The 20,232-nt window shown below is 38.4% G+C and overlaps 1 protein-coding gene across 1 annotated transcript in view; it reads left to right on the forward strand.

Annotated features, from left to right (window-relative positions):
- Positions 1–224: 224 nt before the first annotated feature.
- The window catches only part of DHX15 (DEAH-box helicase 15), a 49,191-nt gene continuing 29,183 nt past the window's right edge, over positions 225–20,232 (forward strand). Inside the window, exons 1-3 of the mRNA XM_004375136.3 lie at positions 225–473; positions 7,297–7,732; positions 12,380–12,573. Coding sequence (XP_004375193.1) covers positions 403–473; positions 7,297–7,732; positions 12,380–12,573 — 701 coding nt within the window. The 5' untranslated portion in view covers positions 225–402. The remainder of the gene's footprint in view (positions 474–7,296; positions 7,733–12,379; positions 12,574–20,232) is intronic.

Consider the following 20,232-nt stretch of genomic DNA (forward strand, 5'->3'; position numbering starts at 1 on the left):
GGTGAGACTGAAGAGCAGCCAGAAGGGCCTCGGACTCACACCCCCTTACAGCTTTTCAGATGGTGGAAAACGCCGGGAAAAGGGAAAACCAGGCGAGGCGCGGGGTGGGCGGGCCAGAGTGGTGGTGGGCGGGGCCGGAGTTGCCGCCTCCGGGCGTCGTGCGCGTGCACCACAAACGCACGCACGCACAGTACGCACGCTGCGGAAGCGCGCGCGCGCGCAAGCCCAGCTCTCGTCGACGCCGCCATTTTAGCTCCTGGTTCCGGCCGCACGGTGTAAGCTGTTGTAGCGGGAGGGGTTGGGGTTCTCCAGAGTTGAGTAGCTGCCCTCGACTGCGTCACTACAGCCAGTAGCTTCTCTTTTTTCTACTTCTTCGTAACCACCCGCTCGAAGAGTACGAAGATGTCCAAGCGGCATCGGTTGGATCTGGGGGAGGATTATCCCTCCGGCAAGAAGCGTGCGGGGACCGATGGGTAAGCCAGGCCGGGGGCGCGAGGCAGCGGTTCGGGCTTTGTTGGAGTCGGGGCGGTCCGGCGGGGAGCAGGCCCGGGCCGGCCTAACCGAGCAGGCTCTGGAGTCGAGCCTTTGTTTTCCCCTGGGCTGGGGAAAGCGGCGCCACTCTCGGCGGTCGGCCCAGCAAGGGCGCGGGGGATGAGTGTGTGGCTGGGCCGCAGCCCGCCCTCGTCGGGTAGGTGGAGAGGCCTGTCGTGGCCACGAGGACGTCTCTGCCGGGCGGATTAGAGCAAGATTCTTTTCGAGGGGGGCAGGCGGGAGGGAACCGCGAACCTCGTGGTTTGGGTTCCCGAGTAAGGCCTGGAGCTGGGGGGGGGGGAGAGTGAAGGGGGAGGGCGCGGCAAGAGTATTCGCTTCCAAGGGCACCAGGCACTTCTTAGGCCGAGGGGCCGGGGAGAGGACCTTGGGGAGTGGCTGGATCTCAGGAAGGGAAAGTCAGAGGGCGTAGAGAAGCGCGTGGGTTCTTGTGTACGCTGGGATGGAGGTGGCAGGAGTTGAATGTGAGACGTGCACACGAGGAGTTCTCGGGGAAAGGGAGAGTGGAGGGCCTGTCGAGAGAAAGGAACACATGAAGTACACCTGGTGGGCTGGAAGGTTGGTAGGATGGAGAAGGCTGCGTTTATAGTTTGGCGGGAGACAGCGTGCCTCGGTCCATTCAAACACTTCAAAGATACTAGGCAAACTTCCGCTCTCTGCCTACACTCCCGCCATCTCCTTTATTTCCTGCTTTAGTGAAAACATTGGCATTGGAAATCCCTGGGGTAAGGAGAGGCGGCTTTCCTTTTTTCCCCGTAAGTTATTTCCTATGGATTTTCCCCCGTTCCTCATAAGTAGCTTTTGAAAAAAACCCTTTTCAAAAAATGCTTTTAGTATTTATGGCAAAGTATGGCCCTGTGGGGAGGTTGTTTGGGAGTTGAAATATTTACACAGACTCACAGTGTTTCAGATAACTTTCTTTTCCCTTAGCCTTTCGTTAAAGGTGCATTAGTAATTGCATCGAAGTCATTATTTGTTCTGTTTTTTTTATTCCGGAAGTACAGAGATTTATTTGGATAATTCAGGCAAAAACACAATATCCTGAATATTCAGACACCTTGGATGCTTTTATCATCTTATTGTGTGTGTGTGTACAGAATAACTGTGTTAAATCTTCTGTGTAGCTTTTGTGAATTTTTGTTGACCAGAAACCCTTGGTCTGGATTGATTTTTTAGGTCTCTGTTTAGTGTCCAGTATAAGCCAGGATAGGATATACTTTCTGATGCCGTTCCACGTACTGAATATCTAAAGCAGAAGTATGTCACATTTTAATCTTGTAAATTCTCTAGTTTACAAAATTAGAAATTAGTTTTCTCCCTAGGCTGCCCCTCCCCTCCCCCCAAAAAAACCCCAGCCAGCAAAACTTGAGCGTGTTGGAGCTACATGTCACAGACCTTCAGAGCTGAAGTGACTTTACAGCCTCACTCAAGGAGTGGGAAAAGGAGACCCAGAGTTGTTAAGGTGGTTTGTGCAAGTTTACACAGTTGACTGCCAGATCTAGAACCCTGAGCTTTTGATTTTTCACTGTTAGCTTTTTCTATTACAACATACAGCCTATGTTGTTTAAAGTTACTGCAGCCGATTTTAATGACTTATAAAGTTGAGAACACTTGGTTCTTAATGTCTGTGAAACAAAAATAAATTGCTTGTTGTCTGGGTGAGATGGAACAAACTGATGTCTTGCAGGACTTTAGATTGGAACAAAATATATCTGTGTGTATGTACAACATTAAAAATGCTTTCTTTGGAGCTACTGGTCTCATGATCTGTGTATGTGGTTGCTCCCTTTCCCTTGCAAAACAAATGTCTTTGATAGAAATGTCTGCTTTTTGAGTCTGTGGTGGTGTGCTTTCCGTATGTAGGTGAAAAAGAGTTCATCTTTTGAATAAGGCCCAAGTTCTGAGATTCTGGAGGGCAGTTTTTATACTTTCAGATCTTGAGTAATTCATTTCTTGTAGAACTAGTATTCTTTAGCAGTGGGCTTGCAGCATTCATTAGTGCTCGAGTGTTTTTCATACTTAGCAACTTAAGTCACTTTTGGTGACTGCCTTTTCAAATGCAACTCTGCAGATTTTTTTTAAAAAAACCCTGTTAGCGGTAGGTTTTATCAGAGCATAGGCTTGTCAGCCTGTGAGTGCCACTGCCCAGTATAACTGGCTGTTTTCCCATTCTCTCAATACTGCAAATGGAGGGTAATTCAGTGGGAGATTTCACTCACATTCATGCTCCCAAACTATTTGTGACTTTATTTTCTTCTGGCATATTTTAACTTGGGGGTCAAATAGAGAAGTTGGAGGTTTATGTTACATACTCTGGCCTTATTCCTTTTTCCGTCATCCCACAAAATCTTCTAAAATTTATCCCCAAAAGACAATAGTGTTAGAGTGTGAAAAACTCTTTTTGAAAGTAGGGGCATTTTTCACTTTGATTTGTTATTTCCTGATAAGAGCTTTTCCTGTTAATTGTATAAAAAGTGAAACATACTAATTAATATGATTACATATATACAGTGCTTACTGTGCACACAGCATTGTTCTAGGTGCTATACATATAAACATTTTCACTATAATCTTAAGGTATAGGTGAAGTTAAGTAACTTGCCCTTGGGAACATAAGAAGTCCATGCACAGAGGTATAAAGAAAAAAGAAAAAAATTCCTGAAAACATCCCCACCTTTAATCCTTTGACGAACATTTTTGATCTCTGCATGTTGACTCACAAATATGAACTATAGTTGACATGAGTTAGATATCAGTGTTTGTTGTTTTGTGGTTTGATTTTTTTCAGAAACATGTCATGAACTACTATAAATATACCGTTTCGTTGGCTGCATAGTATTCCAGTCGTAAACATGTGTCATAGCTTATTTAGCCAATTCCTGTTCATAGATGTTTAGTTTCCCAGTCTTCATTATTGTGAATAAAAAAGTATGATAAACATCCTTATATGTATATATTTGTAAACTTTACAACTAGTTCTGAAAGTGAGATTGCCAGAGACAAAGCAATACTTATTTAAAATCTACTGATTTTTATGATCAGTTTACATCTTCAGCAGCAGTAGCATATTCTTCTTTAACATGGTATTCTTAACATGGCATTGTAAATTTGCAAATTAAAAAAAATCTTTAATGATAACCAAATATTTATTGGGCATTTGCTATCTGCCATGCACCACTTTAAGCCCGTTACATATATTAACTCATTTAATCCTTGAGATACTCCACAAGATAGATATTGTTAATAGCCACATTTTATACATGAAGAAACTGAGACAGTAAGAAATTAACTTCCTGTGGTCAGTTCAGCTAGTTTAAAAGGGCACAGCCAGGATTGAGGGAGACAGTAGAGAACCATGTGCTTAATAACTGTCATATTTTATCTTTGTCCCTGCCAGTATTGTGGCTAAGTGACTATAAAGCACTGTTTTGATTTTTTTTTTTTTTTTTTTTTTTTAAGAATTATACTTCAGTTAGTAAATATTTTAAGAACAAAGCTCCTTTATGGTAAGGTATTTGTAAAAGAAACTATACATACTTACAATAGTGGATACATATTTATAAAGCAGAGGGTTTGAATCCTCATTTAACTGAATTATAATTTTTATCCTCCTGTTGAAGCTAGACAGTTTAGGCAGTGAGCCATATCTAGCATTTCGAGGTGATTGAAATTTGTTTTCTTCATCCTCCCTGCTGCTGTCTTATGTAACCAAAGAGACTTATTAATGCTTTTTCACTACTTTACCCACCCAAGTTGTAAATTGCAGTTTATGGCTTGCCCACTGTTATATAACTGTGATCCCAGTGCGCCTCTTACTCTTACACAATTCTTGTTGTTGTTGGGTGCCATCGAGTCAGTTCCAACTTATAACGGGGACCCTATGTACAGCTGAACGAAGCAGTCCTGCACCATCCTCACGATTGTTGCTATGTTTGAGTTCATCATTGCAGCCACTGTGTCAGTCCATCTTGCTGAGGGTCTTCCTCTTTTTCACTGATCCTCTGCTTTACCGAGCATGATGTCCTGTTTCAGGGAATGGTCCCTCCTGATAACATGTCCAAAGTATGTGAGACAAAGTCTCACCATCCTCACTTGAACATTGTGGCTGTACTTCTTCCAAGACAGATTTGTTTGTTCTTCTGGCAGCCCATGATATATTCAGTATTCTTTGCCAGTACCACAGTTCAAATGCATCAGTTCTTCTTCGGTCTTCCTTATTCATTTTCCACTGCTACCCCCATTTCTTGGTCAGAAGTTAATCTTTGTGTCTTCACAGTGTATTCTATGCTGTAGCTGATTTTGGTAATGAAGTTTCTAATGAAGTGGGTCCTTGAAAAACATGTTTGTTAATATAGATATTACTGTAACAAAGCAAGGCAGCGCATGATTATCTTTGTCCACCCCCTATTATACCCCTCAATTCTGTAAACTCTTGAAAGGTTAGGTTCATCTCTTAAGTGCCTGGTACTGTGCTAAAAGTATAGGAGTAGTTCATTAAGTTTTGTTTTTTGTTCCTCCTCCCCTCCCTTGTGGAGTGGGTATTGGGAACATGAATCCTTTTTTTCAAGTGTATGATCCTAAAGCCTGTGACATCAGTTTGGCCTTCATCTTTATTTGGACCATATGTTCTTTAAGGGTTCTTTTCTAGCTCTTATGTTCTGTGATCTTTAAGGTGTCTACTCCTTGAACCATTGGTGGCTACATTGCTTCTCCCTTGGCTGGGCACGTTTCTATGGACCCTAATATAAACTCCTCCTCATTTGCATTTGAGGGCAATATAAATCCTTATTTAATTAATGAGCGTCTTAAACCAGATGCAGAATGAGAGAAGCAAAGAGGTTGGTTGATAGCATATTTCAAAGATAGGCCAGGACTCTGAAGTTTTGAATTGTGAGATTTCATTTTATATGTTTATTAAGTTTTCCTTTGGTTTCCTTTCTCTTTATGCCAGGTGGTATGAGTGGTTTCATTCAGTTCTAGTTTGTATGTCATATGATTCTGTAGAAAGTGAACACTGGAACAGGAAAAGGTAGAATATAAAATAAGGCTTTTTCTCCCTTAAGTAAATTTATATGGATAGAATTATATTTAGGAAGGACATGACCAGATATAATTTGCTATTTCTGTAGTTGAGGAACCATCTTAACTCACTCTGGGTTTAACATTTTAATTGTACTCTCCCTAGGGAAGTTACTGTTGCCCGGCTCACATGCAATTTATTAGAGAGAATGAATGCGTTTAGCAGCTCTTCTAGTGATACCTGGGGCATGGGAAATTCTCGTGCTTTTGTGTTTTATGGGTAAGGAACAATGATGTGTTTAGGGGCTTTTGTCGTAGCTGTCGTGTTGCCTCACTATTTCAAGTATGGGTCTGAACATCTAGTGGCAAGTTTGTCTTCTGTAGAGCTGGATCTGAAGTAAACTGGTTTAGTAGAATGAGTAAACAGATGATTTTAAAATTATTGTATTAGGGACCGTCTCTGTTTACAGGACTAGTAACTGAAAGTAGATACCAGAATTGACTACTTAAAATTGACCACTACTAAGTTTAATGTAAGGAGCCTGCGTGATGCAATGGTTAAGCACTCAGCTGCTAACTGAAAGGTTGGCAGTTCAAACCTACCAGCCACTCCACAGAAGAAAAGACCTGGTGGTCTGCTTCCATAAAGATTACAGCCTAGCGAACCCTATGGGGCCGTTCTTCTCTGTTCTGTAGCGTCACTATGTGTTTGAATTGACTTGACGGCACACAAGTTTAATATAGTGGCTCTCTGCATAATTTTAACATTTTAAACAGTTTAATAGTGTTCAGGAAATGTGTTTTTAATTTGGCCATATTTTATTTTATGGTTGATCGAAGGTACGTAGGTTTACACAGTACATCCAGTGTTTACTACTGCTGTTAAGGCTGTAACATGCAAGAGTAAAGAACAAAAGAATAAAAGTTTTAATTTCACTTTCTCCGATCATAAAGCAACATATGCTTATTGAACAAAACTGGGAAAATGTTGAAGTGTATATCTAATCCTGTAACTCATTTTTTTATTCCATAGTTTAGATGCTTCTCAACTCATAGTGGAGATGCTCGATTATGTCATGTTAACATACTTTAACATACATGCCTTTTTCGTTTAGCATTACAACATAAAGCATTTTCCCCTGGCAAAGGAATAATAAGAAAATTATTAGAAATAAAGTCTAAAAGAAAATGTGCAAAACCACCATTGTTTATTATAACCAATGTAAGGTGGAGTTGTCTGTTTTCACAATAGCAGTGTACCTAGCAATATTCCTGCTAAATTTTGAATTTACTTTCTATGCAAAAAATACCTCCTCACATAATTTTGAAGGAGAACCTGGGAAAGATAGTGATGCCATCCTCCTTTCCCAGATTTGGGCCTACCTTTTCCCTACCCCACCTTCAGTCTCTAATTTCTCAGTAGGAGGGGATTTCACTTGTGGAAGGCCAAGTTCTTGTATTTCTCAGCTCATAGTTAAAGATTGTGGAAAGAAAAGAATTTGAGGCATCATCAAACCAAGGAAGGGGAAGATATTTATGAGTAAGGCATAGGGGATCAGTGATTATTAAGTTCTTATTTGTTATTTCTGATAGTTATGTAATTTATTGAGTTTTCTATCAGTTTACTCATTTGGTTATTGGACTTTTAAGTTGTTCTTTGTGATTGTAACACCATTGTGAACATTTTGCATAAAATTCAGAAGCTGAATTCTAAATTTTAATTTTCAGGAAGGATCGAGATCGTGACCGGGATCGTGAAGATCGGTCTAAAGATCGGGACCGAGAACGTGATAGAGGAGATAGAGAACGGGAGAGGGAGAAAGAGAAGGAGAAGGAATTGCGAGCTTCAACTAATGCCATGCTTATCAGTGCTGGATTACCACCTCTGAAAGCTTCCCATTCAGCTCACTCAACCCACTCCGCACATTCAACACATTCAACACATTCTGCTCATTCAGCACATACTGGACACGCAGGACACACATCACTTCCACAGTGCATTAATCCATTCACCAATTTACCCCATACTCCTCGATACTATGATATCCTAAAGAAACGACTCCAGCTGCCTGTTTGGGAATACAAGGATAGGTTTACAGATATCCTGGTTAGACATCAGTCCTTTGTACTGGTTGGTGAGACTGGTTCTGGTAAAACAACACAGGTGAGTTAATGTATACCACTGTACATATTTTATTAATGTTTAACATTTTAAGTTTACCAAATGTTGCTTATTTGATCTTGGTGTTTTTTCCAGTTGTTTTATAGAACACCTTGAGGAATAGCTGCTTTGATGTTTAGTACTTTTTAGTGACTTCCAGAGTGGGATTCCTGTAAGGAGTTACCTATCTTTCATGAGTCTATGGAGGGAAATAGATTTTCTGTTTTCCAATTTTGTTACTTTAAATATGGCAGAATGATATTTTCCCACCCATGTTGACTGTGGGCCAGTATAGGTTTGGGGGTATAGGTTTGTGTTTCAGTTGAGAGATGTGAATCATTGGAGTGGTTTTTGTTGTTTGTTTCTTTGTTTGGGGGCTTGATTTTGTTTTTGGAATTTTTTTAATCATGTGGATATTATCTAGTCTTTCAAAAAATAGCAGCCCTAAAAGCCATGTAGTAAAGTCTGCTTACCCATGACCTCCATCCATCTAGCTACATCCATACACATAGAACCTAATGTCTTGTTAGTAACCGATCTAGGATATTTTTCAAACGTGGATGTGCCATTACTAACTGGGTCCCTGTTGACTAACATCTAGGCTGTTTGCAATGGTTGTTTTACATGTGAAAGTATATCTGTAGGATAAATTACGAGAAGTGGGTCAGAGGGTCATTTGTAATTGCGATATATACAGCCAGATAGCCCCCTCCAGAGGGAGCATCTCAGTTTACCCTGTCACGAGCATTTGTGAGAACATGTGTGGGAAACCATTAAAGTATATTTCTGAACTCTTAGGTTTTTACAAATCTGCTAGGTGAAAAATGATACCTCAGTGTAATTTTAAATTTGCATTTTATTGCTGTGAGTAAGTCTAACCATCTTTTCACATGCTTGAGCCTGAACCATTAGTTAAAATTTTTTCTTTTGATTACAAAAATACTAACCCCTGGTCATTATAGAAAATAGAAATGGAAAGCATTGAAAAGCATTTAATAGTTATTCATCTTATGATGTAGAGAGAATTATTATTATGTTGTATTTTCTTCTGGCTTATTTTCCATGTTTATGTACCTGTGATACATGTTTATATACTTAAGCATACTGCATATACAGTTTATCCATTTTTTTAGTTACATGTGCCACAAATCTACTATTTCATGGAGACATTTTGCAGGCTGCTATAGCAACTGAGGAAACCCTGGTGGGGTAGTGGTTAAGTGCTACGGCTGCTAACCAAAAGGTCAGCAATTCAGATCCTCCAGGTGCTTCTTGGAAACCCTATGGGGCAGTTCTCCTCTGTCCTATGGGGCTGCTATGAGTCAGAATCGACTCGACAGCAGTGGGGTTTTTTTTTTTTTTTAATAGCGACTGAAATAGGAAGCTTTTATTAAAGACTGAGCCTTATTGAGTACAGTTTTTCTTTTTAAATAAGGGAAAATTTAGTGTTGATCTTAGGAACTGAGTTTTTTTTTAATCACCTTATTGAAATTTAAAGAAATACATGGAAGGACACAACTATAGAGTGTGTCAGTATCAGCATTTTTAATAATTATTTCAAATGGTTTATCCATTGTGCATAGTATGAACAATACCTGCTTAATTAGCACTTGGATAAAGCCAGGCACTGCCTGCTTTATGTGTATTATTTCATTTATGCTTTTCAACAACCCTGCAAGGAAGGTGTTAACTTACCATTTAACAGATGAGCAAAGTGAGACTTGGAGAGATTCATGAGAATCCTAGAGAAGTTTTCAGGGTTGCCCAGAGTTTCATAGCTTATGGATTTATGTGGGCTCAACATCTAAACCTTGTCCCTTTGTCCCACAGCCCAAGTTGTATTTATCTCTTACTGCTCTTCTCAGGTCTGATATGATTAACTTTATTTCAGAGATGAGTTTGATTGTTTATTGAAAGTGTAGAAAAAGGTCCTGTCAGCTCAAAACAAGAGGTTTGTGATTATTTAGAATAATATTTGGCTTTTTCTGGATACTTGGATATTTAGGATTGCAGGGCATTTGGGGGACTTGGACAGGAAACTGAACAGACTAAATAGTGAATTTCACCCAAATGCTTTTTTGTCCTACTCTTAAAGCTTTGACTCAAAACCGTAAAGAGTAGTCAGCCATTTTGGTTATCTCGTGCCTACCAGAATAAAAATCTAAGGTGTAATGACTTTAAACTTTTCACTAATGTACACAGTAAAGACATTTTACATTGCAGTTTAGCATGCAGATACTGTATGCATATATAAGAAACTGAAGCTCGTTCAGGCTAAGGGATAGCACAGCAAGGGAAGTTTAGAAAAGGGCAAGCATTTTGTGGCCTGGCCAGAGTGGTAGGGTATGGGTGAAGGGGAAAGTGGGGCAGGTGAGAGTGGTAAATTGAGCCTTATCTTGCGGATTAGGATAGACCATTTAGGATGTCATGGCAAAAGTCTGACTCTGCAAAGGGCAATGGGAGTGAAGAAGAGAGGATGGATTAGAGTCAAGATATAACTGTTACTAAGTAAGAGACATGGGAAGACCTATAAGTATTTGGGCTTGTTGAATTTGGGATACCAATAAATTATTTATTCTTATAATGGAGATGACCACTAGGTCTGAAGTATGAGCTGGAGTTAGGATTAACACTGATGTATAGGAAGTATTAGAAGTTAGGGGAATAAATAAGCACCCAGGATAATGCGTAAAACAAGACTAGCGGGTTGAGAGTCAGTTTTTATGAGAATGGGCTCAAGTGGAGGAAGGGAAGAAGCTGAGCTGAAGTTATAGGAACTGATTACTGGCTTGAACAAGCCAGTATCCCGCATATATCAGGACCTGCTTCCCTTCCTAATGCTATTCTTTTTAGAAATGTGAATAGATGCCTTAACTTAGCAGTTTTCCAAATATGTCTGGGAACCCTGAAAAGCCCCTGAAACCCTTTCTAGCGTCCATGATGTCCTAGTATTTTTTTCATATACTGCACCCAAAACAATGTGTTGCAACATATTGAACGTAAAAGCAGATATGAGATCCAGCTGTCTTCTATTGAGCCAGACATTAGAAATCTGCAGAAGCGTCAAACAGTGCACTCTTCTTGATAACTTATTTGTTTGGAAAATGTGTTTTTTTTTTTAATAGAAAATGTTATGTTAAAATGAGTTTATTAATATGAATTAATAAATATTTCAACAGTTTTTCAGTATGCTAATAAACTGATTAATTGATTAGCATCCTTTGTTTTTTTAAGAGTACAGAGAGGTCCTGAGATCAAAAGAATGAGAACTGATTCATTAACTGAAACTGTCTTCTTTTTAAAGGAGAGTAAGCTTTCCATTTCACTGAAGCAAATTCAAAGATTGGTGAACGTTCTTTCCTTAAGAACTCTGAATTAATTTTAAATATCTTTAATTTGCCAGAGATGTTTTTTTGAATTTCATTTTTCTTGGTTTTTTAAAGTACATTTTGGCTTTGTAAAAGGATGACTGAGGCGGGGTTATATACAGCTTTGTTGGAAAACCACCTAAACCTGGATCTGTGAGTCTACAGATACTGCCATTTTAGTTTGGTGTGTTTTTGTTTGTTAAAGGCTTTGAAGCCTTTCAAGATATGCATTGTTGGATTTCTTAAAGAAGCAGCATAATCATCTTTCCTCCCCTTCAGATATTTGTCAGTGACAACAGTTATCCCAAAATTGCAGAAGTAACCTGACAAAAATGTAGTAATAGTAATATTAGCATCTAATATGCTTCATCAGGTATCTTTGTACAGTTACTGTACTGGGAAAGCTATGTTTCTTGTACCAGTAGAATCTGATGGCCTTTTGAAGGCTTTGATGGAAATTTAGTCATGTTCTTCCTTTATCAGTGGATTCCTGCTGTTGATGTAGTGGACGTGGACTCATTTTTTCCCCATGGTTCTTTTTCCAATTAAGTGACTGGAGGAGACCCATGAAATTAGAGGATCTGTTAGCTTCTATTGACACTGGAACAGGGAGGAAATGCATTGTTATCATGACAACTAATATGGGCTTTTTTTGGGGGGGGGTCCCTTTTTTCTTTTCACTTGAATGTCCTCCTTTCTTCAGGAAAGTGGTGTTACTGCTGCTTTTCTTCTAGGCCCTGTTAAATTTGAGATTGGCAGTTATTGACTTGTAAGATGGTACTTAAGCTGTTGCCATTGTCCATCTTCCTCTGTAGAAGGATGGGAGGACAAAAGGGTTAGATGTTAGGAGTTAGATTCTGGTGGCTTACAGAGCAAATTGAATTGAATTAAAAGATACAGCTTTATAACTACATGAAGATCTGATTTCTGCTTTATCTGCATTTGTCTAACTCGAATTGTGTAGGAATTTAAAAGCTAGAATTTCTTAGTGTTTTTGGAAGCTAACGTTTGTTATAAAATAGAATTTGTCGTAAGCATATTCATCGAAACCTCAGTGGACCTAGCCCAGTCAGGAGTACAATTATGTCATATCACTGTTATACATGACCCTTTCTTGGCTTAGAGAGTTCATGTTGTAAGTTAGAGGCATAAATAATTCTGTTTGTCATTTGTCTAATTGAATTTTGTTTTAAATTATTGGAATGAGATAAAACACTTTATGTTAAATATACTTGATGTACAGGCAGAGCAGAATTAATTTAAATGTGAAATTATTTGATAGATTCCACAGTGGTGTGTGGAGTATATGCGGTCATTACCAGGACCCAAGAGAGGAGTTGCCTGTACCCAGCCCAGGAGAGTGGCTGCAATGAGTGTGGCTCAGAGAGTTGCTGATGAAATGGATGTGATGTTGGGCCAGGAAGTTGGTTACTCCATTCGATTTGAAGACTGCAGTAGTGCAAAAACCATTCTCAAGTAAGTGCTATCTTAAAAAATTGACACTTTTCTTTCTGTGCTTTTAGTTTTCTGCCACTAGATAGGGTATTAGCTAGTAGAACCGTAAGTCATCTAAATTTATAATAGCCCAAAGTAGACTTTAGACTTACCAGATGACTTTTTAATATGGATTCTTTTTATTGGTAGGAATGTATATAGCTATTAAGTAGAAATTGAAGTCCAGAGGTCAGATTTTATTTGGTACTGTTATCTTAGGTGAGGAAACCCTGGTGGCATAGTGGTTAAGAGCTATGGCTGCTAACCAAAAGGTCAGTAGTTCGAATCCACCAGGCGCTCCTTGGAAACCCTATGGGGCAGTTCTACTCTGTCCTGTAGGGTCGCTGTGAGTCGGAAATGACTTGAGGGCAGCGAGGTTTTTTTTGGGGGGGGGTATATCTTAGGTGAAATGTTACTGATATGTGTGATTTTAGTATTATTCTGATGTATCATTTAAATGTGATAGAAAAGTAGTCATTTATCTTAGTGAAAGACAGGTATTTTGAGCAAGAATGATCTGTGGGATGGGATATGATTTATTTGGGGGGAGAGCATTTAAATGTTATACAGCTATTTCCATGCATGTGTTATGAGCTAAAAGGAAGACTTTTCTGTAATGTACTGTTGGAGCCTCCTTTGAAGGTCCTTGTTCCTCTTCATTATAGCTGCAATGCAGATGACTGACTGCCATATTGAGCTCTTTTCTCACATTTTCTTTAACTTTCCTAATTTTTTATTTTCATCTTAGAATCTGTGATGATAATTTCTTTTGAAAATCTTTTTTCGCTCTTGTTGCTTCTCCTTATTCGGTATTTATGTAACATTTAAATCATTTTTTCTTAATGATTTTGTCACATAAAAGACAATTTTGGAACAGAACATTACATGGGCAGTAGATGTCTGATGGCAGAGATACATAGTGTTATGTGATAAATGAGGCAAAGGGTTTTGTTTCTTTCATTTTATTTTCAACTATGTATTTTATCACCCATCATCAACCATGGCCAGTCTTGCTTCATACATATCGTAACCTTTTCCACCGTTCTGTATTATTTTGAAGCAAATCCTAGATATATAATTTCATCAGTAAATATTTCAGTGTCTATCTCTAAAAGTTTTGTTTTTTTAGATATAACTACAGTATTACAACATCAAAATTTTTTTTTTAATCAGGATATCCAGTCACACTTTGTTTCATGTCGTTTTTGTCTAGTTTTTATATATATCTCATTTATTAGAACTTCATGGTAATAAATTCCATGACATGCTTAATAACAGTTGAATTTTAAAATCTGTATGACTTTATGAGGCATATTTTTAACTTAAATCTTAATCTTATTAAATAAATTTTCTTAGTGATAGCACGTTATCAACCACTTTTAATTATAGTGTAACTGACAAAACAATTATTCCATAGCTCATTATTTTTGTTGTAGCAAACTACATATAAAATTTGTTATTTTAACCATTTTAAGCGTACAGGTCACTGGCATTAATTACATTCACAATGTTGTGCAACCATCACCACTTTCTATTTTCATCACCGTAGACTCTGTAAACCATTAACTAGAGTTCATGATTTTATACTATTTAAAAAAGCAAATAATGTCACGGAATTGAGAATAATAAAGGGCACATTTTACTCTTCTTTAGGAGGAATGATTTCATTATTCTGACATTTGATATACTGTGCATTCATTGACTTTTTTCTTGGTAAGCCACAGTTGAATAGGGAGAATAGAATTTGGAAATCGGGAGGTGAGAAAGTTGTATGAGATATTGTGGGGGTGTGTGTGTAGGTAGGAAGTGGAGAGAGGATAGGCTTTCAAAAGGTGCATGTTTGTAAAAGATTTTAGTTCAGTTAATAGGGAGTGACAAGTGGCTTGTATATAAATAGCACATAGTGATAGTATTTTTGGCATTGTGATGTTTTCTTATAGAATTCTCAGAAGTTATAACTAAACTTTTTTCTTCTAAATTTTATTTATTTTGTTGTTGAGAATATGCATAACAAAACATACACCAATTCAACAGCTTCTACATGTACAGTTTAGTGGCATTGATTACATTCTTTGAGTTGTGCAGCCATTCTTACCCTCCTTTTCTGAGTTGTTCCTCCCTCTTTTACATAAACTCACTGCCCCCTAAGGTTCCTGTCTAACCTTTCAAGTAGCTGTTGTCAGTTTGATACCATACAGATAGTTCTTAAAGGAGCATAATGCTCAAGGCAGATGTTCTTTACTAGTTAAGCTGAATAATTGGTTGGTTTTAAGAAGTCTTCAGGGGATATTTTTGGTTTAAGGTTTAAAGATTATCTCGGCAGTAGTTTCAGGGGTTCTTTCACCCTCCATGGCTCCAGAAAATCTAGAGTCCATGAGAATTTGAAATTCTGTTCTGCATTTTCCCCCTTTGATAAGGATTCTTCTGTGGAATCTTTGATCAAAATGTTCAGTAATGGTAGCCCGGCATCATCCATTTCTTATGGTCTCATGGCAAAGGAGGCATTTGTTCATGGAGGCAATTCTCCTCCTCCTATTCCTGACTTTCCTGTTGCTCCAGATGAACAGAGACCAATTGTTGTGCCTTGGATTACCACTTGTAAGCTTTTAAGACCCCGGGCACTGAACAACGAACTAGGAGGTAGAACAGAAGCACTGAATACATTATTAGACTGATTGACTGGGATGTCCCATGAAACTATGACTCTCCAAACCAAGGAACCAAATCTCATGAGGTATTTGGTTGTACATAAGCACCCTCAGCAGCTTCTGTCTTTGTTGTTGTAAATATATCTATCATACAACTTTTGGTTGCCAGTTCAGCTTTTTACAGGTGTACAACTTATTGGCAGCAATTACAGTAATGGGCTGTGCAACAGAATCCTTATTCAGCATGATCTTTCCATCACTCTTAATCCTTCTCTTTCCCCTCCTGTCCCTGGTAACTGCTAATAAAGTTTGGTCCCTGTACGTCTGCCTTTTCTTATGTTTTTATGTAAGTGAGGTCATGTAATTGTAATTTTGTGATTGGCCTGTTTCACTCAACATAATGTCTTCATGCTCCATTTATACTGTAGCGTCTGTCAAGACTTCATTTTTCCTATTGGCTGAGTAGTATTCCATTGTATGTATGTACCACATTTTTTTTAACCCATTCATCTGTTGATGGGCATTTAGGTTGTTTCTGCCTTTTGACTATTGTGAATAGTACAGCAGTGAACATTGGTGTGCAAGTCTCTTTGACTCTCCGCTTTCAAGGCTTTTAGATATATAGCTAGGAGTGGAATTGCTGGGTCATATGGTAGTTCTAGTTTTAGTTTTTTGAGGACCCGCCACACTGTTTTCCACAATGGCTGTACCACTTTGCATTGCCACCAGCAGTAGATAAAACGGTTCCAGTTTCCCTACATCCTCACCAACATTTTGTTATTTTCTGTTTTTTTATCTTAGCCATCATATGGAAGTGAAACGGTATCTCGTCATTTTGATTTGCCATCTCTCTGATAACTTAATGATGCTGAGCATCTTTTCATGTGTTTGATGGTCATTTAAATGTCTTCTTTGGTGAAATATCTGTTCAAGTCCTTTGCCCATTTTATGATTGGGTTGTCTTTTTGTTGTTGTCAAAGTTTTATGTATATTTTGGTTATTAGATTCTTGTCGGATATATGTTTTCCAAAGACATTCTCCCAGTAGGTAACTTGTCTCTTCACTTTTTTGGTAAAGTCTTTTGATGAATAAAAGTTTACAATTTTTATGAGGTCCCATCTATTTATTTTGTCTTTTGCTGTTTGTGCTTTTGTTATTAGATAATCCATTGCTGAAAGCTAGGCCTGACAGCATTGCCCCTGCTTCTTGTTCGAAGACTTTTATGGTTTTCGTTTGCACATTTAGGTCCTTAATCCATTTTCAGTTGGTTTTTGTGTATGGTGTGAGGTATGGATCCTGTTTCATTTTTTCTGTGTGTGAAAGTCCAATTTTCCTAGCACCATTTATTGAAGAAACTCTTCTTTCCTCATCAGGTGGACTTAGTACGCTTGTCAAAAATGAGTTGACCATAGATGTTTAGATTTATTTCTGGACTCTGATTTCTATTCCATTGGTCTGTGTGTCTGTTGTTAATACCAGTACCAGACTGTTTTGATTACTGTAGCTGTATCATATGTTTTAAAATCAGAAAGTGTGAGTACTACTTTGTTCTTCTCTTTCAGCATTGCTTTAGCTATGTGGGGCCTCTTCCCATTCCATATGAAGTTGAGGCGTGGTTTTACTATTTTTGTAAAGAAGGCTTTTGGAATTTTGATCAGGATTGCGTTGAATCTGTAGATTGCTTTGGGTAGTATTGACGTTTTAACAGTATTAAGTCTCCCAATCCATGAACATGTAACATTTTTTCATTTAACTCTTCTTTAATCTCTTTCAGCAGTGTTTTATAGTTTTCATGGTATAAGTCCTTCATACCCCTGGTTAGATTTATTTCTAGACACTTTATTCTCTCAGATGCTATTGTAAATGTAATTGTTTCTCTAATTTCCCTTTCAGATTTCTCATTGCTGGTGTATAGAAACTCAGCTGATTTTTGTTTCGTGAGCTTGTACCCTGCAGCTTCACTAAATTTCCCTATTAGCTCTAGAAGTTTTCTTGTAGACTCCTTGTGGATTTAAAACTAAACTTTTTAAAAGACTTATTCTGAACAAGAGTACGCTTTTTGGGATTTCTTCTAGAATCTGCCACAGAGCTGGTGCTAACCTAGTGTTCTCTTTAATGAACATATAAAAAGGGTATGTTACTACCATAAGTTACTTATAAGAGAAAAAAAAAGTTTTTCAAGGCTAGTTCTTTTCCTGTTCAATAGTAGGAGGCTGGTGGTAGTTAAAGACGCCCTCATTGTTAATGGTTAAGCACTTAGCTGCTAACCGAAAGATTCAACTCATCCAGTGGCTCCCTGGGAGAAAGACCTGGTGGTTTGCTCCTGTAAAAATCACAGCCTAGGAAACTGTTGGGGCAGTTCTACTCTGTCACATAGGGTCACTATGAGTGAAAATGACTTGATGGCACCTAACGGCAGTTGTAGTTAAGTGCTTGACTGCTTGCTGAAAGGCTGGCGGTTCAGATCTCCCCATCCTACCCCCCTTGATGCCTGGGAAGACCTGGCAATCAGCTTCCGAAAGGTCACAGCCTTGAAAACCCTGTGGAGCAGTTGTACTGTGCATACATGGGGTTGTAACAAGTCAGAATTGACTGGATGGCAATTAACAACAACAGTCGAGTGGTAGTATTGAAAGCGGTGGTGATTCAGTAGTAGTTTCGCCTTCCATGTAGGAGACTCAAGTTCAATTCCTGGCCAGTGCACCTTATGTCCAGCCACCACCCATCTGTCAGTGGAGGTTTGCATGTTGCTGTGAATGCTGAACAGGCTTCAGTGGAGCTTCAAGTCTAAAACAGACTAGAAGAATGCCTGATGACCTACTTCTGAAAATCAGCCAGTGAAAACTCTGTGGATCACAGTGGGCCGCTCCTGTTGTGCATGGAGTCACCATGAGTTGGGGACAACTCAGTGGCAGCTAACAACAGTGGTAGTTTTAACTAATGGGAATGCTGCTGTACTGAGTGCAGGGGGTTATGATTCCCTACGTGTATTTTATATAGTAATTTATCAACTCATTTCTTGAGATTTTAGATGTTAAAAAGAGGTAGAGATTTAACTTTCTGAAGATCAGTTACACAGCAAATTGAGTAGGCATAGTGAACACATCAGACACATATCAGTACGTTCCATTAGCTGTCTTCATATATAGATATAAAATGCTTACGTATCCATTGTATAGCCAGGAGAAAGAAGCCTTTAGATTTCACCATAGAAGGATGACAAAGAGGACGAAAGTTGAGGGACTCAGAATCTAATCCTGCCTGATGCAGTGTTAGCACTAAATAAATAACTTGTTTACTAATTAAAGAAGTTTTTTTGAGAGCACTGTTGCTAAATTACTGTAAATTAGTTTAGATTGTCCCTATATAAAGACCCAAAGATAGTTTCTTCAGTGTTTGGGACACACTTGCTGGTTCAGAAGTGCTGCTTTATTGCATAAATTCTAGGTTCTAGGTCTGATGTTTTGCTGTTTGCAAAGTAGTGGATCTCTAGTGTAAGTTAACATGCTAGTAGACTAGCTTTAAATAGTTTGTCTTTTTCTAATTTTTTTTTTTTAAACTGGCTTTTATTTTGGAAAAAGATTTCGCACCTTTATGATCTCCTTTTTTTTCTGTAATTTTTCTTTGGAAAAGACAATTTGGGATGCTTTGTTCAAATCAGAACAGGTGATGCTAAGCTGCCTGGCATCAGAGTTGGTAGTTCGCTTGTACTATGATTGTGGTTGGTGGTTGTACTATGTCATCTGCATGTGCCAGTTAGGTTGATACTACACAGCACATTTTTTTTTCGGGGGGTGTATTTTGTTAGTTAGTACTCAGGAGCTTTATTTCACCATTCATTTAAATAGCCACGACTGGAAACCTGAACTGTGTTTAATTATTCCAAGGATATTTTTTACAGCTTTAGTCATCTCCTTTGTTTAATCTCTTGTTTGACTTGATTAGTTTAGACTGACTGACCCGTTGCCAGTTAGACTGTTGCTTCTCAAACTTCAGCAAGCATTAGAATCACATGGAAGCTTGTTAAAACACAAATTGCAATGCCCCAACTTCAAAATTTCTGATTCAGTAGGTCTGAGGTAGGGCCCGAAAGTTTGTATTTCTAACAAGTCTTTTAGTTTTCTGCCCCAAAACAGTTAGAATAACACTATAGCTAATGAAGTACCCAGTAAAATATGGAGTTGGCAGTTGTGTGGTGTTTTTGTTGGAAGCACACACATTGAATTTATTTGGTAATTAAAATGCCCTCAAAATGATTATACTAGAATTCCCTATTGAAGTGAATAGTTACTGTGTATCCAGAAGGGTTTGGAAACTGAGCCGCTTTGGAAGAGTGACCAGTTAGTTTTTTTTTCTTGCAAAGCAACAAACAAGTGCTTTGTTGATCTAAGGAAGTTACCACATGTGGATGAAACTTTGTTATGTTTTGCTACTGAGATGATGTGCAAAAAGATTGCCTATCTTATGTTAGTAATACATCTGAAGGCAAGAGAAATTGCCACATGTTCCCAGAAAGATCAAAGATTTCAAAAGCAGCTAGAGGCTGTAGTGCAGCTGATTCATGCACTGTGCTGGACTGTCATTAAGACATTGAAGACAGTGAGTCATAGCTTAATTTGCCATGTTTTTTTCTTTCATAATCTTGCGTAAAATAATCTTGCAGCTGATGCTGTCTTTAATTCCAGAAATATAGTTTATTTTTTAAATATGGTTAAAGAAGAAAGAAGCACAAAACCTATAAATGGAGTAAAGATGGATTTGTTTGCCAGAAGTCTTTCAAGTTAACTTTAGGTAAAATAAAGGGTAAGATTCACATCTGTTGTAGGCTGTCAGTTTGGTGAATTTATGCTTCAACAGATGACATTACTTAAAATATCAAGTTTTAGTCAATGAAAGATTAGATTAGTTCATGAAAAATGTGCCCAATGGGAACATCTAGCTCAATTGGCGTAACACAGTTTATAAAGACAATATTCTACATTCTACCTTGGTG

The sequence above is a fragment of the Trichechus manatus genome, unplaced genomic scaffold, assembly GCF_000243295.1.
Source record: "Trichechus manatus latirostris isolate Lorelei unplaced genomic scaffold, TriManLat1.0 scaffold00034, whole genome shotgun sequence".
Classification (NCBI taxonomy): domain Eukaryota; kingdom Metazoa; phylum Chordata; class Mammalia; order Sirenia; family Trichechidae; genus Trichechus; species Trichechus manatus.